This window comes from Schistocerca cancellata, chromosome 5 (genome assembly GCF_023864275.1).
Source record: "Schistocerca cancellata isolate TAMUIC-IGC-003103 chromosome 5, iqSchCanc2.1, whole genome shotgun sequence".
Taxonomy (NCBI): Eukaryota; Metazoa; Arthropoda; class Insecta; order Orthoptera; family Acrididae; genus Schistocerca; species Schistocerca cancellata.
The window spans coordinates 372171749-372189463 of NC_064630.1; the positions used below are offsets into that span (position 1 = coordinate 372171749).

The following is a 17715-nucleotide window of genomic DNA, read 5'->3' on the forward strand; positions in this document are numbered from 1 at the left end:
ATTGCAAAGTTTACTACAAATAACAAATGTAGCTAACAGTGCTTCAAGAGAACATTGCTGTTCTCCTTCTAACAGTATCCATTTAAGTTCCCCATGTATCAGATTTATACTCAATATACCAACCTGTCAGTGATAGCAGCATGCTTCTTGAGTCCTTCAGAATTCCATCTGTCCCACTTCACAAGGACCCCCAAAACTGCAGTAGTAGTAGTAGTAGTAGTAGTAGTAGTAGTCTAGAATTGTTGCACTGGCATCTTGTGCACAGTTCCCTTATGAGAGGCACTGCAATTTCCCGTAAACCTCCCATCCCATGTATGTTTTGCATTTGTACCCCTGTTTTTACACAGTTATCACCACTTCATAATATTATTCCTTGGTATTTAAACAATATAACAGGTTTCAGGGGTCTACTATTAATGCTATAACCTGATACTATAAGCACATTTTACTCTTGTTTAAGGTTGTTGTCATGCATCCAGTAATATTTTGCACACAGACGTTATCATCATATCTGTGCCGGTGCCGGTGACTTTATCACATAAATTAAGTTTGTAGGACAGCCACAGGTCATTATCAATATTTTTGTTTCAGTGAGTTTTACTCAGTTTAACAAGGACACCACCAGAAACCTTGGAATTGACAGTTCAAAGTAGTTGCCAGGTTACATTGCTGATATAATCGGCCAACTATTTTTCAACTGTAAATTCCAGAATTTCTGACAATGCTCCTGTTAAATTGAGCAAAACTGGCCGATAAAACACATTGATTGTGAATCGTGGTAATCCAACAAACTTTATTTCAAGCTCCAAAGGCAATGCTTGGCAGCCCTATTACATTTTGTTGTGGCATGCCCGATGTTTTAATTTCTGTTGAATGTTCAGCATAGCACACTAATTTCTATCAATTGGAAATTCTTCATGGCAATCACATATTAGGAAAAGTACCCCCACCGTGTATTGTCTAACACTGTGTTGCACACATTTTGAAAATTTAAGAAATAACTTCTGCTGAAAACAATACCAGTGCAGTGAGAGTAAGTACAGATTAAAACTAGAGGTTTAGGCAAGTGTATTTCCAGGCTCTAGCATTGGGATGGGACCAACCAAATGGATGAATGGCTAGGTCCTCTCTTTGCAGACCATACTCTGAAATAAAACAAAGTATCCAGATTTTTTTGTGAGCAGTCATTCTCTGAAAGTGCAACACTTGGGGTTCAATTTCAGCAGAAATGTGCCTTAACTGTGTTCTGGCACCTTCCGGGAGTTTTTGTGTATTTATTTAATTCACAGGAACAAGTTGGCACCAGAGATTTAGAATTTTATGTGTCTGTTAAATCGCACCATAACTATAATTTGCCACTGCACCAGTATCAGTGAACATGACAATGGATGACCAATGAGGTGTGATGGGCAATGATGTGGGGCAAGATAGTGTATGTACAATATGTCCAAGACAAGTTGAGCTTCATTCTGAAGTTGTGATCAGTACATCAGCAAACTTAGTACTAGGTCTTATGTGGATTACAGGATTGCATTGGTAGGTCAGTGACTTTGCCGAACTCATACGACATAACACCGCGAAGGGGAGTTTGTGCTAACCAGAATTTCAGAACAGTATTTTGTAAAAAACAACCCACACCTCTCTTTTGCAAGTTTTATCACAAGTTTGTTTCAAAAATCAAACTTCTGACTTTTATGGCTGAGAGGAAGGGGGTTGTATAATTGAAGAGGTGCATAGTAGCACCTAAAATGTTAGAAATTAAGCACTGAATAATGGCTTAATCAATTACTCCCATTGGTTACCACCACCTTGAGTAAGAATATTTTGCCATTGGTAAGGGAGATGAAGTGATTGGAGTGCTCATAACTACGTATATACACTACTGGCCATTAAAATTGCTACACCACGAAGATGACGTGCTACAGACACGAAATTTAACCGATAGGAAGATGATGCTGTGATATGCAAATGATTAGCCTTTCAGAGCATTCACACAGTGGCGACACCTACAATGTGCTGACATGAGGAAAGTTTCCAACCGATTTCTCATACACAAACAGCAGTTGACCGTCGTTGCCTGGTGAAACGTTGTTGTGATGCCTCATGTAAAGAGGAGAAATGCGTACCATCATATTTCCGACTTTGATAAAGGTCGGATTGTAGCCTGTCGTGATTGTGGTTTATCGTATCGCAACATTGCTGCTCGCGTTGGTTGAGATCCAATGGCTGTTAGCAGAATATGGAATCGGTGGGTTCAGGAGGGTAATACGGAACGCCGTGCTGGATCCTAACGGCCTCATATCACTAGCAGTCAAGATGACAGGCATCTTATCTGCATGGCTGTAACGGATTGTGCAGCCACGTCTTGATCCCTGAGTCAACAGATGGGGACGTTTGCAAGACAACAACCATCTGCACGAACAGTTCAACGATGTTTGCAGCAGCATGGACTATCAGCTCGGAGACCATGGCTGGGGTTACCCTTGATGCTGCATCACAGACAGGAGCGCCTGCGATGGTGTACTCAACGATGAAACTGGGTGCACGAATGGCAAAACGGCATTTTTTCGGATGAATAACGTCATTTTTTCAGATGAATCCAGGTTCTATTTACAGCGTCATGATGGTCGCATCTGTATTTGGCGACATCGCGGTGAACACACGTTTGAAGCGTGTATTCGTCATAGCCATACTGGCGTATCACCCGGCGTGATTGTATGGGGTGCCATTGGTTACACATCTCAGTCACCTCTTGTTCACATTGATGACACTTTGAACAGTGGACGTTACATTTCAGATGTGTTACGACACGTAGCTCTACCCTTCATTCGATCCCGAAACCCTACATTTCAGCAGGATAATGCACGACCGCATGTTGCAGGTCCTGTACGGGCCTAATCTTGATGAACTGTGGTATCATGTTGAAGCTGCATAGGCATCTGTACCTGTACATGCCATCCAAGCTCTGTTTGACTCAATGCCCAGGCATATAAAGGCCATTATTACGGCCAGAGGTGATTGTTCTGGGTACTGATTTCTCAGGATCTATGCACCCAAATTGCATGAAAATGTAATCACATGTCACTTCTAGTATAATATATTTGTCCAATGAATAATTGTTTATCATCTGCATTTCTTCTTGGTGTAGCAATTTTAATGGCCCGTAGTGTACTCTGTGTGGAATAGGAATGCATGTTAGATAAATTATATGGACCACAAAAAGAAAAGGCTTGGATAGTATTTGATGGCAATACAGCATATTACTGGGGAAAAAAAGCAAATGCCATACCTTTGGTGCAACTTTTCATTAAAAGTACTTCCAAAATAGAATAGAACTGTTATGTAAACACAGGCAATAAATTAGAGTGAAATTATGACAAAGTGCTTCTAATTACTAACTCAAAAATTATTTCTTGCAGGTATGTTACTGTTTATAAGGGTAACAAAGAAATGAAAAGTGGAAAATAGAATCAACAATGCCGTGGAAAATTGTATGTTTTGTATTTATATTTTATGTTAAAATACTTTATAATAAAGGTTGATGCTGTTTTCGTTTGTTTACAACGCTTACTATTAACAATCACATCTAAAGCAATCTTCCTTCTTATGACAATAACAGTAATTCCAGAACAAAATAGAGCTGACTCAAGTGTGGTACATACACAAATTATCAGGATACATTCAATGGTCTGCAATATAGAATAATAAGATAATCAAAGGAATAACACCACAGAAACAAAATATTATCCAGTTTTTAACTGCTTTCAAACAATGGAAAATGTAAGATACAATACTTTCATTACTCCTACTCACCAAACAGAGATGATGTTGAGTTGCAGACAGGGACAACAGAAAAAGTGTGCAAGTAGGGAGGGAGGGGGCGGGGGTGTTCCCTACTTTAGAAGAAGGCCTTTTGGCTGAAAACTTAATTCTACAATAGTATTTTTGTTGTGCCTGCCTGCGACTCAACATCTTCTTTAATTGCCTTCATCTGTTCAAACACATCTTTCCACACATTAATTATGACTGTGTCAGAAGTGCGTAACACCTGTAAACACACTTTACCACCACGGGGGGGGGGGGTGGGAAAAAAAAAGGCCAATTGTACACTCCCCACTCTGTAATGAGAACTCTATTTTGTAAGATTTTTTTTCCTTAATTTTGTTTGTGTGACATCTCAAAGTTACAACATACAATTGTTCTCCTTGTTTTTGCTCATTTCATGGGGCTGGCGCATATATCTACTCACCAATTTTTAGGTAATATAACAGTGGCGGTCAATTTATTGTGGTGTAGGAACACGAAAGCATTCACAGGTAAGTGAATTTGAATTTAATAGAAAAGATGGTACTTATGATCTTTGCTACAAATTAAGTGAAGCAGAACGAGGGAAAATAAACAATAATTCAGAAACAAAATCTTAAGATCATCACCTAGACCCTTTTATTTGTAGGCACCTTTAGTTGTTGTTTATTTAATTTTACAATTGTATTGCTACCAAAAAGAGCTATTTAATATATTAAAACTATACATCATTCTTTGTCAGCTTCAAATATACAAAAATTATACTTTACAAAATACTGATTACTTAATCATTTATAGAAATACTCTTACATATCTTGCCATTAATAAAACCTAAAAACGAAACTAGTGTTTAGCTATTTCAGTTCATTTCATATAAAATGATCTATTCATAAAGAACTTAACAGAGTATGAGCGCTCTATTTTATGAAGTATGTGCCATACAGGTACAAAGTTATAATTGGACCATTAACACAAGCCACAGGCCTGGGCCAGCTGATGCTTAAGTAGTGTGTTAACTTTAAGCTGGTTTATCAGCTCCCTAGGCCTGAATTCGTAGATGTCAGAAAGCTTTGGCTTCAGCCAATGTTACCTAACTGGTAAGTTATGTGAAGTAGCCATCTCCATTTTTAGAAACATTTGTCCTTTATTGAGAAACACCCCAAAAACTTTTTAAAACTGAAACCCAACTGCTGATTCCAAGATGGTTGTGCACAGCAAATGGCTGTAATTTTTATGATGTTTTCTTAAGATCAAAATCTGTAACAACCTTGAAAATTTTCTTCATATCTTTATCCATTTCTGAGATGCAGATGTTCAAAGGTACCCTAATGTATATTTGATACAAAAGCATAGTTTATAAATTGATATAGCATGGGAAAATATGCTGTTAAGTGTCTTCATTATCATCTGGAAACCCCATGTTGTAGTACTGATGCACATGCAACATTGTTTTGCACATAAAATCTTGCCTGAGGTGTAAAATTAGATTTGCATGGTTTCAGTCGTACATAACTAAACTATCTAAATTTTACTGACCAATACGTTTCTTTTCTTATGAGTTACATGCCCTGCCACAGGAGGGGAAAGAAAGGAACTAGTGGAAAAATGTTCCTATCTGAACACAAAAAATGCGAATATGTCCATTAATTTAAAAGACTAACTGAAAAATGGGGTACCAGCTGCCTCATTCTACCTTACTCGACATTCTAAAAAAATTGTAATGTGAACATATTTGCTCATTTTATGTTGAGAGAGATGACAGCGACAGTGGAAAAGAAACAGAAAAGTAATAAATACTGGAAGATAGTAGACAGTTGTGATGTAGAAAAACTGCAAAGAGACAATGGTAGTGGGACATTGTTGCAGTGACAGAACAGTGCTAGGAAAAGAGTGAAGAAGATAATGAGGAAGTGGACGTGGCTGAGAGCCAGTGATAATGACAATGACAACATGGAAGAGAGAGAGCAGCTGTAGGAAGGAGGCAAGGAATGAGATATTAGCAGTAAGAGGAGACTGTAGTTGTAGGACAGAACAAAGGGGATTGTGGCTGTGACAAAAGAGAGACACAAAGAGATAATGAGTTGGGCTGAATGAGTGAATGGGTGATGGATTAGTGGGTGTGAGTGAGTTACGGCTTGGGGAGGTTGTTTGAGTTTGAGGTGAGTTGCAAAAAAAAATGCAAATATGTTTACAAGCCACAACTTTTGGGAAAAATTTTAAAGATGCTAAGGAAGGTAAACAGACAGCACCGCTGGTACCTCAATTTTCAGCTAGAATCTTTTAAACAAACAGGAACATATTCACATTTTTTATTTTCTGATAGCAGCATTTTTCCATTGGTTTACGTCCCCGCACGACTTCTGCTTTTGTGGAAGTATGAACCACAGATTAAGTTGCCAGTGTTGCAGGAGACAGGCCGGGGTGTATTCAACATGGCTCCTCACCCTTGTCAGTTTATGTGGGGGCTGGGCTTGTTTCCTGCACTCCCTGAGCCCTTGCCCTCCTCTCTGGCATCAGCCAACTTCCTGTTAACACACTGTACCCATGCGTGTCCAAATTTATATTATTCAGTCTAGTTTTGCAAATGAGAACACATTTGTACGAGCATCTGACAGTCTCAGGTAGCATTTGGCTGCCTACAGTTTTCTTTAACTTTGAGAAGAACAAAAAAATTGCTGACGACCAGTTACTGCCTGTATTAGAAGAATACCAAGTTTGAAGGACAATGGCTGGACTCTTGAGAATATAAAAATTTAACACAGTGATGGGTGCAGAATTTAAGATACCAGTAAAGATGGGAGCAAAATAAACAATGAACAAAAACCCATACTGCCAGAAGTAAACAAATGAGCTGAGATTTGACATAAGGAATCATATGGTTTGTTTACACCAGTGGATTTCTTTAGACTGTGATATGATCCAGTTTCTGGTGAAGCGAATGACTGTACAGTAAACATGTAAGTGGAAGATATATTTGCTTTATTGGAAATTTAATTACAATTGCAAAACCACTGGCAGTAAGATCCACTGTTTTAAAATAGAAAAACAGTAATAAGTATGAACAGAGACAGATATATATCATCTTGTGCTCATTAAATTTTTCTCAAATTCCACAATCAGGACATCCAAAACCAAATGATTACTTACACATGGTTATGACCTCTCAGTGGTACATTGCCAGACAATAAATCCAAAGGTCTTGGGTTTGATTCAGTCTTTGTTATCCATTGCTTGTCACCCCTCTGTCAATGTTAGTTAATGTGAAACATGCAGAATTGCACCATGGTTTGCAGTCCACTTTAAACAGTAGGTCCCCCCCCCCTCCCACTATAAGTGACTGGATAAGTCAGTTATAGTGGGAGTTCAATGCTTAGTGAAGTACTGTGGTGTCAAACCAACCTTCTGGTTGACAACAGCTTTACCTTATGACCTGTACCAAATTATTTCAGTGATAGAATATGTTAAAGTGTGCCATTCAAGATGAGACTTTTCTTTTTTAGACGAGGTAACTGTTCTTTGGAGAAGAGACTATCATTTAAACAGTGTACAAAATGAGTCTGTGAAGTGATGCAATTATTTGTTTTCTAACACTCCTAACCGCCTTCTGAGCTCTGGGAATATCAGCATATCTGTTTCTGTAAACCTCCTGACAGTGCATGCATCACAATGTGCAATGGAATCAATAATCTTGACTGACTGTATGCAGTCAAGTTCCTGTGTTAAAATCAACAAAAATGTTGTCAACACCAGCTAAACAATCTGGCTAGCCCATATCGACTCTGATTTGGCATACTGTGATTTTGTGAGCAGTTGAAGTCCCTTAAGGAGGAACATAAAGAATCTTGCTCTTTATGGCCATCATTCAGAAATGGTGATTAAAATGTGTTTTGTCTTCTTGATTTTTCAACACCAGCCATTGAATTAGTGAGTGGATGATAGCAGAAATTGCTATACTGTGTTCAAGAGATGAAGAAAATGGGTTGTCTGGCTGCAGAAGGGTATTCACAATATCTGGCAGTTGCAACATAAGAAAGCTCCAAGCCATACCTCTCCCCACACCCAGGAATTGCCTTACAGTTCTGATGTGGTTCCAGGAGATTTTTTTCCTGTTCCTGAGAATCAAGACTATCCTGAAAAAGAGTTTATTTTGGAAACTGTCAAAGTGAAGCAAACAACCTTTACAAAGACTCTAAACAAGGTCCCTGTCCAGGATGCATACAGTGCGCAAAAGTCAAGGGGGGGGGGGGGGGGGGAGGGAATAGGTGGGTTCCAAGGGAGGAGGGGCTAACTTTGAGAATTTTAAATGTTTGTAATTCCCCCGACATTCCAGACATTATAGCTTTGCCTTTTGGACACAGCTAACATATATTATGCATATGCATAAATTTTGCATCAATATGAACATGGTGAATAATCCAGATGGTTTTATTAATAAGTAAGCTGTATACATGAAGATGCTTGACAATACACAAGAAAAACAGTCTCGTTGAAAAGGTAGTTCTGCGAGCTTCATTTGTTGGAGGAGCAGTTGCTTGTTGGCCATAATATTGACATGCTTAACTGAAGAGTCATTTGGTGTTAAATAAAACTTATGAATCAGAAAATCATCTCAATGATGACACTACGGATAAATAGGAGGAACAACTGTATGTTCAAAACTGGAAAAGAACAGCATTTATCAGTATTTGTAAGGCACAATGTGTGGAAATGGGAGGATAGACAAGATATTTATTGCACTTCCACATAATTTCTAAACACAATGGTACAAATGCAGAACGCACACCAGAAAAAAATCTTAAAATTACTTCCAGCTGTCATATTCGACACATGCACGTCAGACTGATAGGCAGCAGCCTTATCATAGTACATATGTGAATGGAAAGTCGTCCTTTGGTCTAAAAGACTATTCTTTCATGTAACAGACACCTTGCTTTTCATTTCGACATTACTGCAAGGACAAATAACCTACAGGTAAAATGATTGCTGTATGAATACAAAAGAAAATAATTAAGGGGCTACTACATCAATGGAGATTTTAAGAGGTGTAAAAGAAAGAGCGCTCATAATTAAAATATGTACACTGTGCAAAAGCAAGAAGCAAGTTATTAGGAAGAGACATAAATAGTGCACTTACTTGGGAAAGCATACTAATATAATGATTGGAGAAACTGTCCAATCAGTCTTAGATTCTGATTGAATTGGTGCACAATTACCCATCACCAAACATTTCTTATTTATGAAGAAATATCTGTTCATTTATATGTATAAAGTTTGAATTTTTCTGTAAATATTTGTTAACTATTTTGATGCTGTCAAAGTCTAAAATTACTTTTTAACCAAAGATGCAAATTTTATCCTTGTTTGAATTCTAATTGGGCTGAACTGGCAATAAAAGTGAGGTGTTATTGAAATTGTTTGAAACAATGCTCAAAGACTAGGTCAGCATGCAGGCTGTATCGCACAAAGTGCAGCTGATATTAATGTGTTTTTGCATCTATTATGTAAGTACACAACACAAACTTGAAGATTTTGCACTGACTTCAGCTAATAGCTCACACACACACACACACACACACACACACACACACACACACACACTCTCTTAAAGCACCCGTTTCATGTGTTAGTGGCCTGCGCTGATACCAACAGCGATTCAAGTTAACAAGTTCATGGCTTCTATTTTGATCTCAACAAGAAGTGTTTATAGCATCATATTTTGTTAACATAATAATCATTTTTGAAACTTTGTGGATCAATTAATTGAAATTTACCAACAGTCTGACAAACCATCTTCTATTGCTATTATGTTATTCCCATTATGAGCTGCAGGTATCTTATTAAGTAGACACAAAACTGTTTCAATGCACACAACTCAAGTCTGTATAGCTGAACTGCAGCATAAATCATGGATGTTGCAATACAAATTTTAAAATTAGAAATATTTCTGTTTTCCATAAAGCACACTTTAAATTATTCAGTCAGCACTGACTGCACGAATTAACACACAACGTAAATGATCACAGCATTTTATATTAAATACATCATAAATGAACACACTGCTCCATTTAAAAACAATTGCTACACTTGGATGTGAAGTGGATAACCTCTGTGAGGCTAAAATACAAGAAATCAACTCAGAATTTTGCATGTTGAATTTTAGAACTGTGGATCATTTTTATAGGCATACAAAAATTATGTTAACAGTACCCAGGATACTGGAAAAGTTACACAGCGCAAAGTTTATGCACAGATGAGAATATCTACAACTGCACACTCGTCGAAGACAATTGGTGTGATGGCTGATAGGGCCTAGCTCAGTTCATACAAATCGAAGTTACTCAACTGACACTGACTGCTTTCCTTCACTACCAACCTGGCCTGACAGATAGCAGACAGCACTGAGTTTAGCATGTCTGCTTTTCTAGACAAAAGTGGATGTGACATTTGACATTAACGACACATGAAGCAAAACCCAGCACTGAGAAGACAACACAGAATGGCAACAAAAGTGCCAGTGTAGACTTCATTGTATGCTGGGCTAAGACAAGCCACATTGTTGGGTGTCTTCTTGGAATGTGAAAATAATAGATACTGGCCCTCATGACTACAAGCATCTAGATATAACAGATTGGGTGCTCAACTACCAAGCAATCCGACAGATGTCCCTGTGTGCACACTACTGTGATCCTTTGTGACTGGAGGGTGCCCATTGTTGCTGTTTACTTGTTTAGCTCAGGAGAAGCTAATTCAAGGCAGCGACACATTGAAGATTTATCACATATACATCAATTGTTTCCAGAATGAGATTTTCACTCTGCAGTGGAGTGTGTGCTGTTATGAAACTTTCCTGGCAGATTAAAACTGTGTGCCGGACCGAGACTCATTCTCGGGACCATTGCCTTTCGCAGGCAAGTGCTCTAACCATCTGAGCTACCCAGTACTGGCCGAAGTAAAGCTGTGAGGACGGGGCATGAGCCGTGCTTGGGTAGCTCAGTTGGTAGAACATTTGCCTGCGAAAGGCGAAGGTCCCCAGTTCGAGTCTCGGTCTGGCACACAGTTTTGATCTGCCAGGTAAGTTTCCCATCACTTGTTTATGATTTGTTATAATAAATGAAAATGCCATGTGGCTAGGGCCTCCCGTCAGGTAGACCATTCGCCTGGTGCAAGTCTTTCGAGTTGACGCCACTTCAGCGACTTGGGCGTCAATGGGGATGAAATGATGATAAGGACAACACAACACCCAGTCCCTGAGCAGAGAAAATCTCCGACCCAGCCAGGAATCTAACCCGGGCCATTAGGTATGACATTCTGTCACACTGACCAATTAGCTACCAGGGGTGAACATTTGTTATAATGATGTCACAAAATCTAACAAAGTCACTCTTGAGAGCGAGCGCTCTTATACATATATAACATCGAATATTTCAGAACATACTTCTAGGAAATTAATATGAAAGTCCAAGAATCTTTTACAAATGCAAAGCTGTATTTATTTATTTATTTATTTATTTATTTATTTATTTATTCTAACATAGTTGGATATGAAACTCCTCCCACTTCTGTACTGCCCGACTCATCCACTACACTGGAGTTACTCAAAATTAGACTTTAATTTTTATCTTAATAAAGATGTGAAGGATTTTTAACACCAATATGCCATTAACTGACATTTAATTCTAACAAACTGCAAAAAAGAGTAACATGTTTGTGAAAAATCTACAATGCAGTGTTCCACTGATTTAGTTTGGCTCGAGCTGAACAGGTAAACAGAAGAAATGGGCACCCTGAACTCGCAAAGGATCATGGTAGCATAGCCTTAGAGACACCCTGGATTGCTTGGCAGTTGAGCGTCCCCATTTCTGTTAGCTGTAGATGCCAATCTCAAGACTGGGGCAGAACAGCCAGTCACTAGAAATAAGTTACTCTTGCACATCAGTCATTAAAGCTATCCTAAGTTTGTCATTAACTTGCAGTATCTTGGGTAACTTTACATTTTATCCAATGTATTTTCAAAACCTATTACTTTCGTACCAAACATTACAAAATAAAATATACTTTTTCTTTCAGTTACAACCAAACAAATTGTTACTAAATTATTTTATCCATTTTTAATACAGGAGTACAATGCATTAAACTATTGTACACATCTTTTAATATTGTTCTTCCCCCATTTTTATATAAATATTGGAATGTTTAACTACTGGCTCAGATAGTCTTCTGATATCTTACTTGTTTGGTGTTTACAATATCACAGCAACAAAAGAAGAGCAGCATGCAGTTTCAATCTGAATCATCAGCATAGTCCTCTGCACTGTAGCAAGTTAAATGATTGTTTGTGCGATGTGTTTTATTCAACTGAATGATGTTCCTTAGAGCAGGATTCATAGCAAGATCCAGTGGTGTCTGGTCATCTTTGTTGCACAAATCAGCATTTGCCCCCTTTTCTAATAGAATCTCCACAACTTCAGTATGTCCACGGGCAGCAGCTACGTGCAGCGCAGTGTCACCAACTTTATTCTGCAAAGGAATACAGGAAGATAGATAATTTCATTTATAAGAATTCACTATATGTGACTCCTAATGCCACTGTGATTTTAAAAAGGTGATTATGTACCTGAGCATCGATTATTTGATTTGGTAATGATATAAGTTCCTTTACACAGTCAATATGGCCACCATGGCTTGCCCAGTATAAAGGTGTGTTACCAGCACTATCCAATCCTGTGCCAGATACGCCTTGTCTTAAACATTCTTGCAGAAAACTAAGATTGCCCCGACGAGCTGCTTCATGCAGTGGCATTTCCACTTCTTCTGTCTGGCTTTCCACTATTGTAGTGAAAATAAACAAGAATAATTAAACAGTAACAAGACTTTCTTAAGTACAAGAAGTAGTTTCAATGAGCTAAGTATTTTCTTCAGTCTATTCAGCTGCAATGCAAATTAGTAACTGTGTGAATGTTTCAGTTATCCCGGAAGACTCACCCAACATAAGTTGTGGACAAAATGTTGGCTCTGCAATTTATCATTAATAATAAATCCCAACACATGATCTTGAGAAACATCTTAAACCTTAATTAAAACTACATTAGCTTTGAATGTTCCACATGGGACTGCATCAACACAGTACAGTTATGTTCATAATAATGTTAAATTTGAATGTCAGAGAAAGTAACTATGGTGCAACCTCTTAATTGCAATGTTAATGTCTTAAAGGTAGGTGCTTTTGAGTACTAATGAGGTAGATCAAGGTCCCTTTCCATTTCTTTTGTTACAAATTTTACTAGAGTTACTGTGTATGGAACAGACGTCATTAGAATTTGTGTGAACTTTTTAAGTAACATCTGTGATATGCAGATCAGTAAGGTGGTATTTAGTCACTGAACTACTTCAGGCTATGACTAAATCGACAGCTTCCCATCCCCACAATGAAGCTGATTGCAAATATATAGGGCACAGGTTTCATTGCTAGTCTCTCGCCTCACCTCGCCCCCCCCCCCCCCCCCCCCCCACCCTATCAATGATGTTAGTGCAACTGTAAATTAATTTAATAAATTCTGAGTTTCTTAATACATAATCCTCTGTTTTTATATACAAGTTTCCTTATATTTGTCTCAAATTTAGTGCATTGCAAACTGAATAATAACACTCCATAACCAGTATGCTAATAATTAAATTTTGCAGATGTTTATTGATAAAAAATTTATACAACAGGTAACAAATACAGGGTGTTACAAAAAGGTACAGCCAAACTTTCAGGAAACATTTCTCACACACAAATAAAGAAAAGATGTTATGTGGACATGTGTCCGGAAACGCTTAGTTTCCATGTTAGAGCTTAATTTTCATGTTCCGTCAGTATGGAGCACGTTATCGTGATTTCATACGGGATACTCTACCTGTGCTGCTAGAATGACAACATATGGTTCATGCACGGTGGAGCTCCTGCACATTTCAATCGAAGTGTTCGTACGCTTGTCAACAACAGATCCGGTGACCGATGGATTGGTAGAGGCGGACCAATTCCATGGCCTCCACGCTCTCCTGACTTCAACCCTCTTGACTTTCATTTATGGGGGCATTTGAAAGCTCTTGTCTACGCAATCCCGCTACCAAATGTACTGTAGAGACTCTTCATGCTCGTATTGTGGACAGCTGTGATACAATACGCCATTCTCCAGGGCTGCATCAGGGATTCCATGCGACGGAGGGTGGATGCATGTATCCTCGCTAACGGAGGATATTTTGAACATTTCCTGTGACAAAGTGTTTGAAGTCACGCTGGTACATTCTATTGCTGTGTGTTTCCATTCCATGATTAATGTGATTTGAAGAGAAGTAATAAAATTAGCTCTAACATGGAAAGTAAACGTTTCCAGACACATGTCCACATAACATATTTTCTTTCTTTGTGTGTGAGGAATGTTTCCTGAAAGTTTGGCCATACCTTTTTGTAACACCCTGTATAATAGCTGGTACGGGGCAGTGTACTGTAAAAGACTTTTTCAATCGGAGTGTATGAAGTTCCAAAAGAAATATAATGTATCAACTTATGTGATTCTGAATATAGTGGCTTGAGTTTTCAACAGGTCAAACATGATAATCAAAATAATTTTTCCTGCACTTTGTGCATCCATATGGGTGTGGCTTGGATTAGGACTTTCCCTCTCCCTCTATTGCTGTTGCTGCTTGCCTAAATCTTACAACTCCTTGTATTTTGCTGTTCACTACCAAAGAAAAGACTATCTTCAAAACTCACAGGTCAGAGAAACTAACTGCTCTGAAAATTATGTACCTTATTTTCTTTTGTTACTACCAGTGCTGAAGTTGTTTTCTAGTTTCAACATTTCATGATTCAACTTGCAGATGCAGTTTGTACACCTAGAAAATCTGTTCAGAGACAAACATAAGCACCATTATCTGCTGCTTAAAGAAATTAAATTTTTATTCCTTTGAATGTTTGTTTTGTTTTAATCTGTTGTATGATTAGTGTTGAAAAGTAACATAATAACAGTATCAAATTAAAAAAAGAACACTGCCTGACAAAAATCTGAATCTCCTAGAAATGGAGTGGGAATAAATGAAATTTTACAGTTTAAGACGGTGTGTGCTGTCATTTCAGCGATTATAAAATACAGTAAAATCTATGAAAAACTTGGTAGTATGAGCCCACTTATCAGTATGACGCTGTACACACTATGGCCTGGATTTATAAACTGATTCAGTTGGAAGGGGGTGTCAAAGTGTTGTATCCTCTCCTGAGCCAAGTTGGCTAACAACTGTTGTAACTGGTCCTTGATATCTTTGACAATGGCAGTGGGGCAGAGCTGGCATCTGATGAGCTGGTCCTACACATTTTATGGGGACACATCTGTGGATATTGGTGGCCACAGCAGTAACTCAACAACACAGACAGGTCATAGACACACATGCCATGTGTGGATGTGCACTGTCCCATTGGAAAATGGCGTCACAATACTGTCACACTAGAGGTAACACATCAGAATGCAGGATGTCCTTGACATACTGTTGTGCCATCAGAGTTCCCTCAGTCACTACCAGCTGTGATCAGAAGAAATATCCAATGATGCCCCATATCATGATGCCAGGAGTACCAACACTGTTCCTGTCCAAAACATAGGAAGAATCTGGGGTAATGCAGTACCATGATTCATTGCTGGACACAATGCAATGCCATACATCAGCAGTCTCTGCCTCGTGGTCACGGCATCACTCTAAATGTAGTCATTTGTGCTGCTGCATTAGCAGCAGCCTAATGCATGAGATATTAATTCCATAGTCCAGCTGCTTACAATCTCTGACCAATGGTGTGGCATGACGCAGAATGTGCAGGGAGTCCATTACCTGTTCTCAGATGGCAGGCACAAATATGAATGGATTACGAAGTAAGAACACTAAACACTAACAACACTAATGGATGGTGGTGGCCATTCTATCAATTACACAAAAGTGCATCTCTAATCATTTACATACCTGCTAATGGCGTGTAAATGTATGAAGTTACAGTAATATTCAACCATATCTTCTGGGTGCATAACCTTTTTTGTCACACAAAGTATATCAACTTTATGAACACACTTTAGTTGATACCTGAAAGTTCGTGTCATGACATTTGGCGAAACTGCTTAACTAGTTACAATTTTGGACACTTGTGTTACATATTAGGCTGTATGTATGAAACACACACTACCTTTTCAGGTGTTAATATAATGGTACTTTTATTTTGATGAATAACTAAAAAGAGCTGATAGTCTGATTAAAGCACTAAAAATATTTACTGGAAACATGGAAACAAATCTGCAGCAAGATTACAGAGAAATGTCTTAGTTATGGACCTAGTTGAAATGCAAATACCACACTGGATTGTATCAAGTATTCTTAGGGCAAGAGACCTCTTTTCATATGAGAGACTGAAAGTTTATAAATAAACTGCTTTAAGGTGGACAGTCACTGTAACAAGTCCACCTTGAGCAATGTCTCACAAATGGTTCATCTTTAAGAAATGGAAACATAATGAATGCAATGATTTTCCCCATTTCTTTCCAGAAAAGAAATGGGAAGAGGAAGCACCATAAGAAATATAAATTATGTTTAACATACAACAAACAATAAGACAACATTAAAAACACATAGCTACTAATTTTGAGAGTCACACTATCATCTGGCAGTTCATGTTTAATTTATCGCCCAATTATAACAATAAACTTAATAACTGCAACATCGAGTCCATAAGCTGGATAATAAGAGGCGTGTTAAAGATCTCTGGTTGGCAGAAGTACATTTACTGGTTGGAGGTACAGAGATGCAATCCCCTTCAAATTAGTCTCTGCGATAGGGGTGCAAGACTTCCCACAGCACTCCCACCATTGTTGGAAACACACATCTTTTGGAATGGGGATCAGTTGAGCCATTGTATTTTGCATGTCATCTTCTCTTCAATTGTTCATTTCAGGGGCATTTGTGTATGGGGCATGGGAATAATGATCCTTTGAATGCATCTGTGCATGCAGTAATTATTCTAATCTTACACTCACAATCACTGTGCAAGCGATACATAGGGGTTGCAGTATATTCCTAGCGTTATCATTTAAGGTTGGTTCTTCAAACTTTGTTAATAGACTTTCTTGTGATAGTTTACGTCTATCTTCAAGAGTCTGCCATTTCAGTTTCTTCAGTGTCTCTGTGACACTCTCCCAGGGAGTAAACAAACCTGTGACCATTCTTGCAGCCCTTCTCTGGATATGTTCAATATCCTCTGTTATTCCTATCTGGTACAGGTCCCACACACTTGAGCAATGTCCTAGGATGGGTCGCATGAGTTATTTGTAAGCAAGCTCTTTAATAGACTGATTGCACTTCCCCCAGTATTCTACCAATAAACCAAAGACTACTATCTGCTTTACCCACAACTGGGCCTATGTGATCATTCCATTTCATATCCATACAAAGTGTTACACCCACATATTTGTACGAGATGGTCGATTCCAATAGTGACTCATTGATATTACAGCCACAGGATGTTCCCACTATGACGACTGCATCTTAGTGTTACCCCTAACCCTATGTCTCATCACATGTGATCATGATGTTCGGACAGTTGGGAATAATGTTTGCATTTTTCAACACATCCTGTGCCATTTCCAACCAGTGTTCCTTCTGCTTCATTATCAACAGTTTCGGGATGACTTTTGCAGATTGTCTCCTCTTGAACAAACTGACAGCCAAAATTAAATGTACCAATTCAATGCTTACCCGTTTCTTCTCATTTGAAAGTTCTCATACTGTGATGCAATGGTTTAAAGCCTTCACTTGCTCAATGACATTGTCATTTCAGCTTGAAGAGGGTCTGCTTGAATGCAGTTTACTATCCACTGATTTGCAGCCATCTTTGAA

At 38.4% G+C, this 17715-nt stretch overlaps 2 protein-coding genes across 6 annotated transcripts in view; one reads left to right on the forward strand and one right to left on the reverse strand.

Moving 5' to 3' along the window:
• The window catches only part of LOC126187392 (vesicle transport protein USE1), a 152550-nt gene extending 147040 nt beyond the window's left edge, over positions 1-5510 (forward strand). For all 3 annotated transcript variants that reach the window (XM_049928446.1, XM_049928447.1, XM_049928445.1), the window contains exon 8: positions 3420-5510. In XM_049928446.1, coding sequence (XP_049784403.1) covers positions 3420-3454 — 35 coding nt within the window. In that variant the 3' untranslated portion in view covers positions 3455-5510. The remainder of the gene's footprint in view (positions 1-3419) is intronic.
• The window catches only part of LOC126187394 (osteoclast-stimulating factor 1-like), a 112864-nt gene that overhangs the window by 28123 nt on the left and 67026 nt on the right, over positions 1-17715 (reverse strand). For 2 of the 3 annotated variants that reach the window (XR_007537719.1, XR_007537720.1), the window contains exons 4-5: positions 12419-12630; positions 12034-12321 (exon numbers count right to left, since the gene is read on the reverse strand). Coding sequence is in view for 1 of the 3 variants with exons in the window: in XM_049928448.1 (XP_049784405.1) it covers positions 12085-12321; positions 12419-12630 (449 nt within the window). In the remaining 2 variants the exon portion in view is untranslated. Of the gene's footprint in view, positions 1-8124; positions 12322-12418; positions 12631-17715 lie in introns of those variants that run through there. The other variant, XM_049928448.1, reaches the window with a different exon arrangement.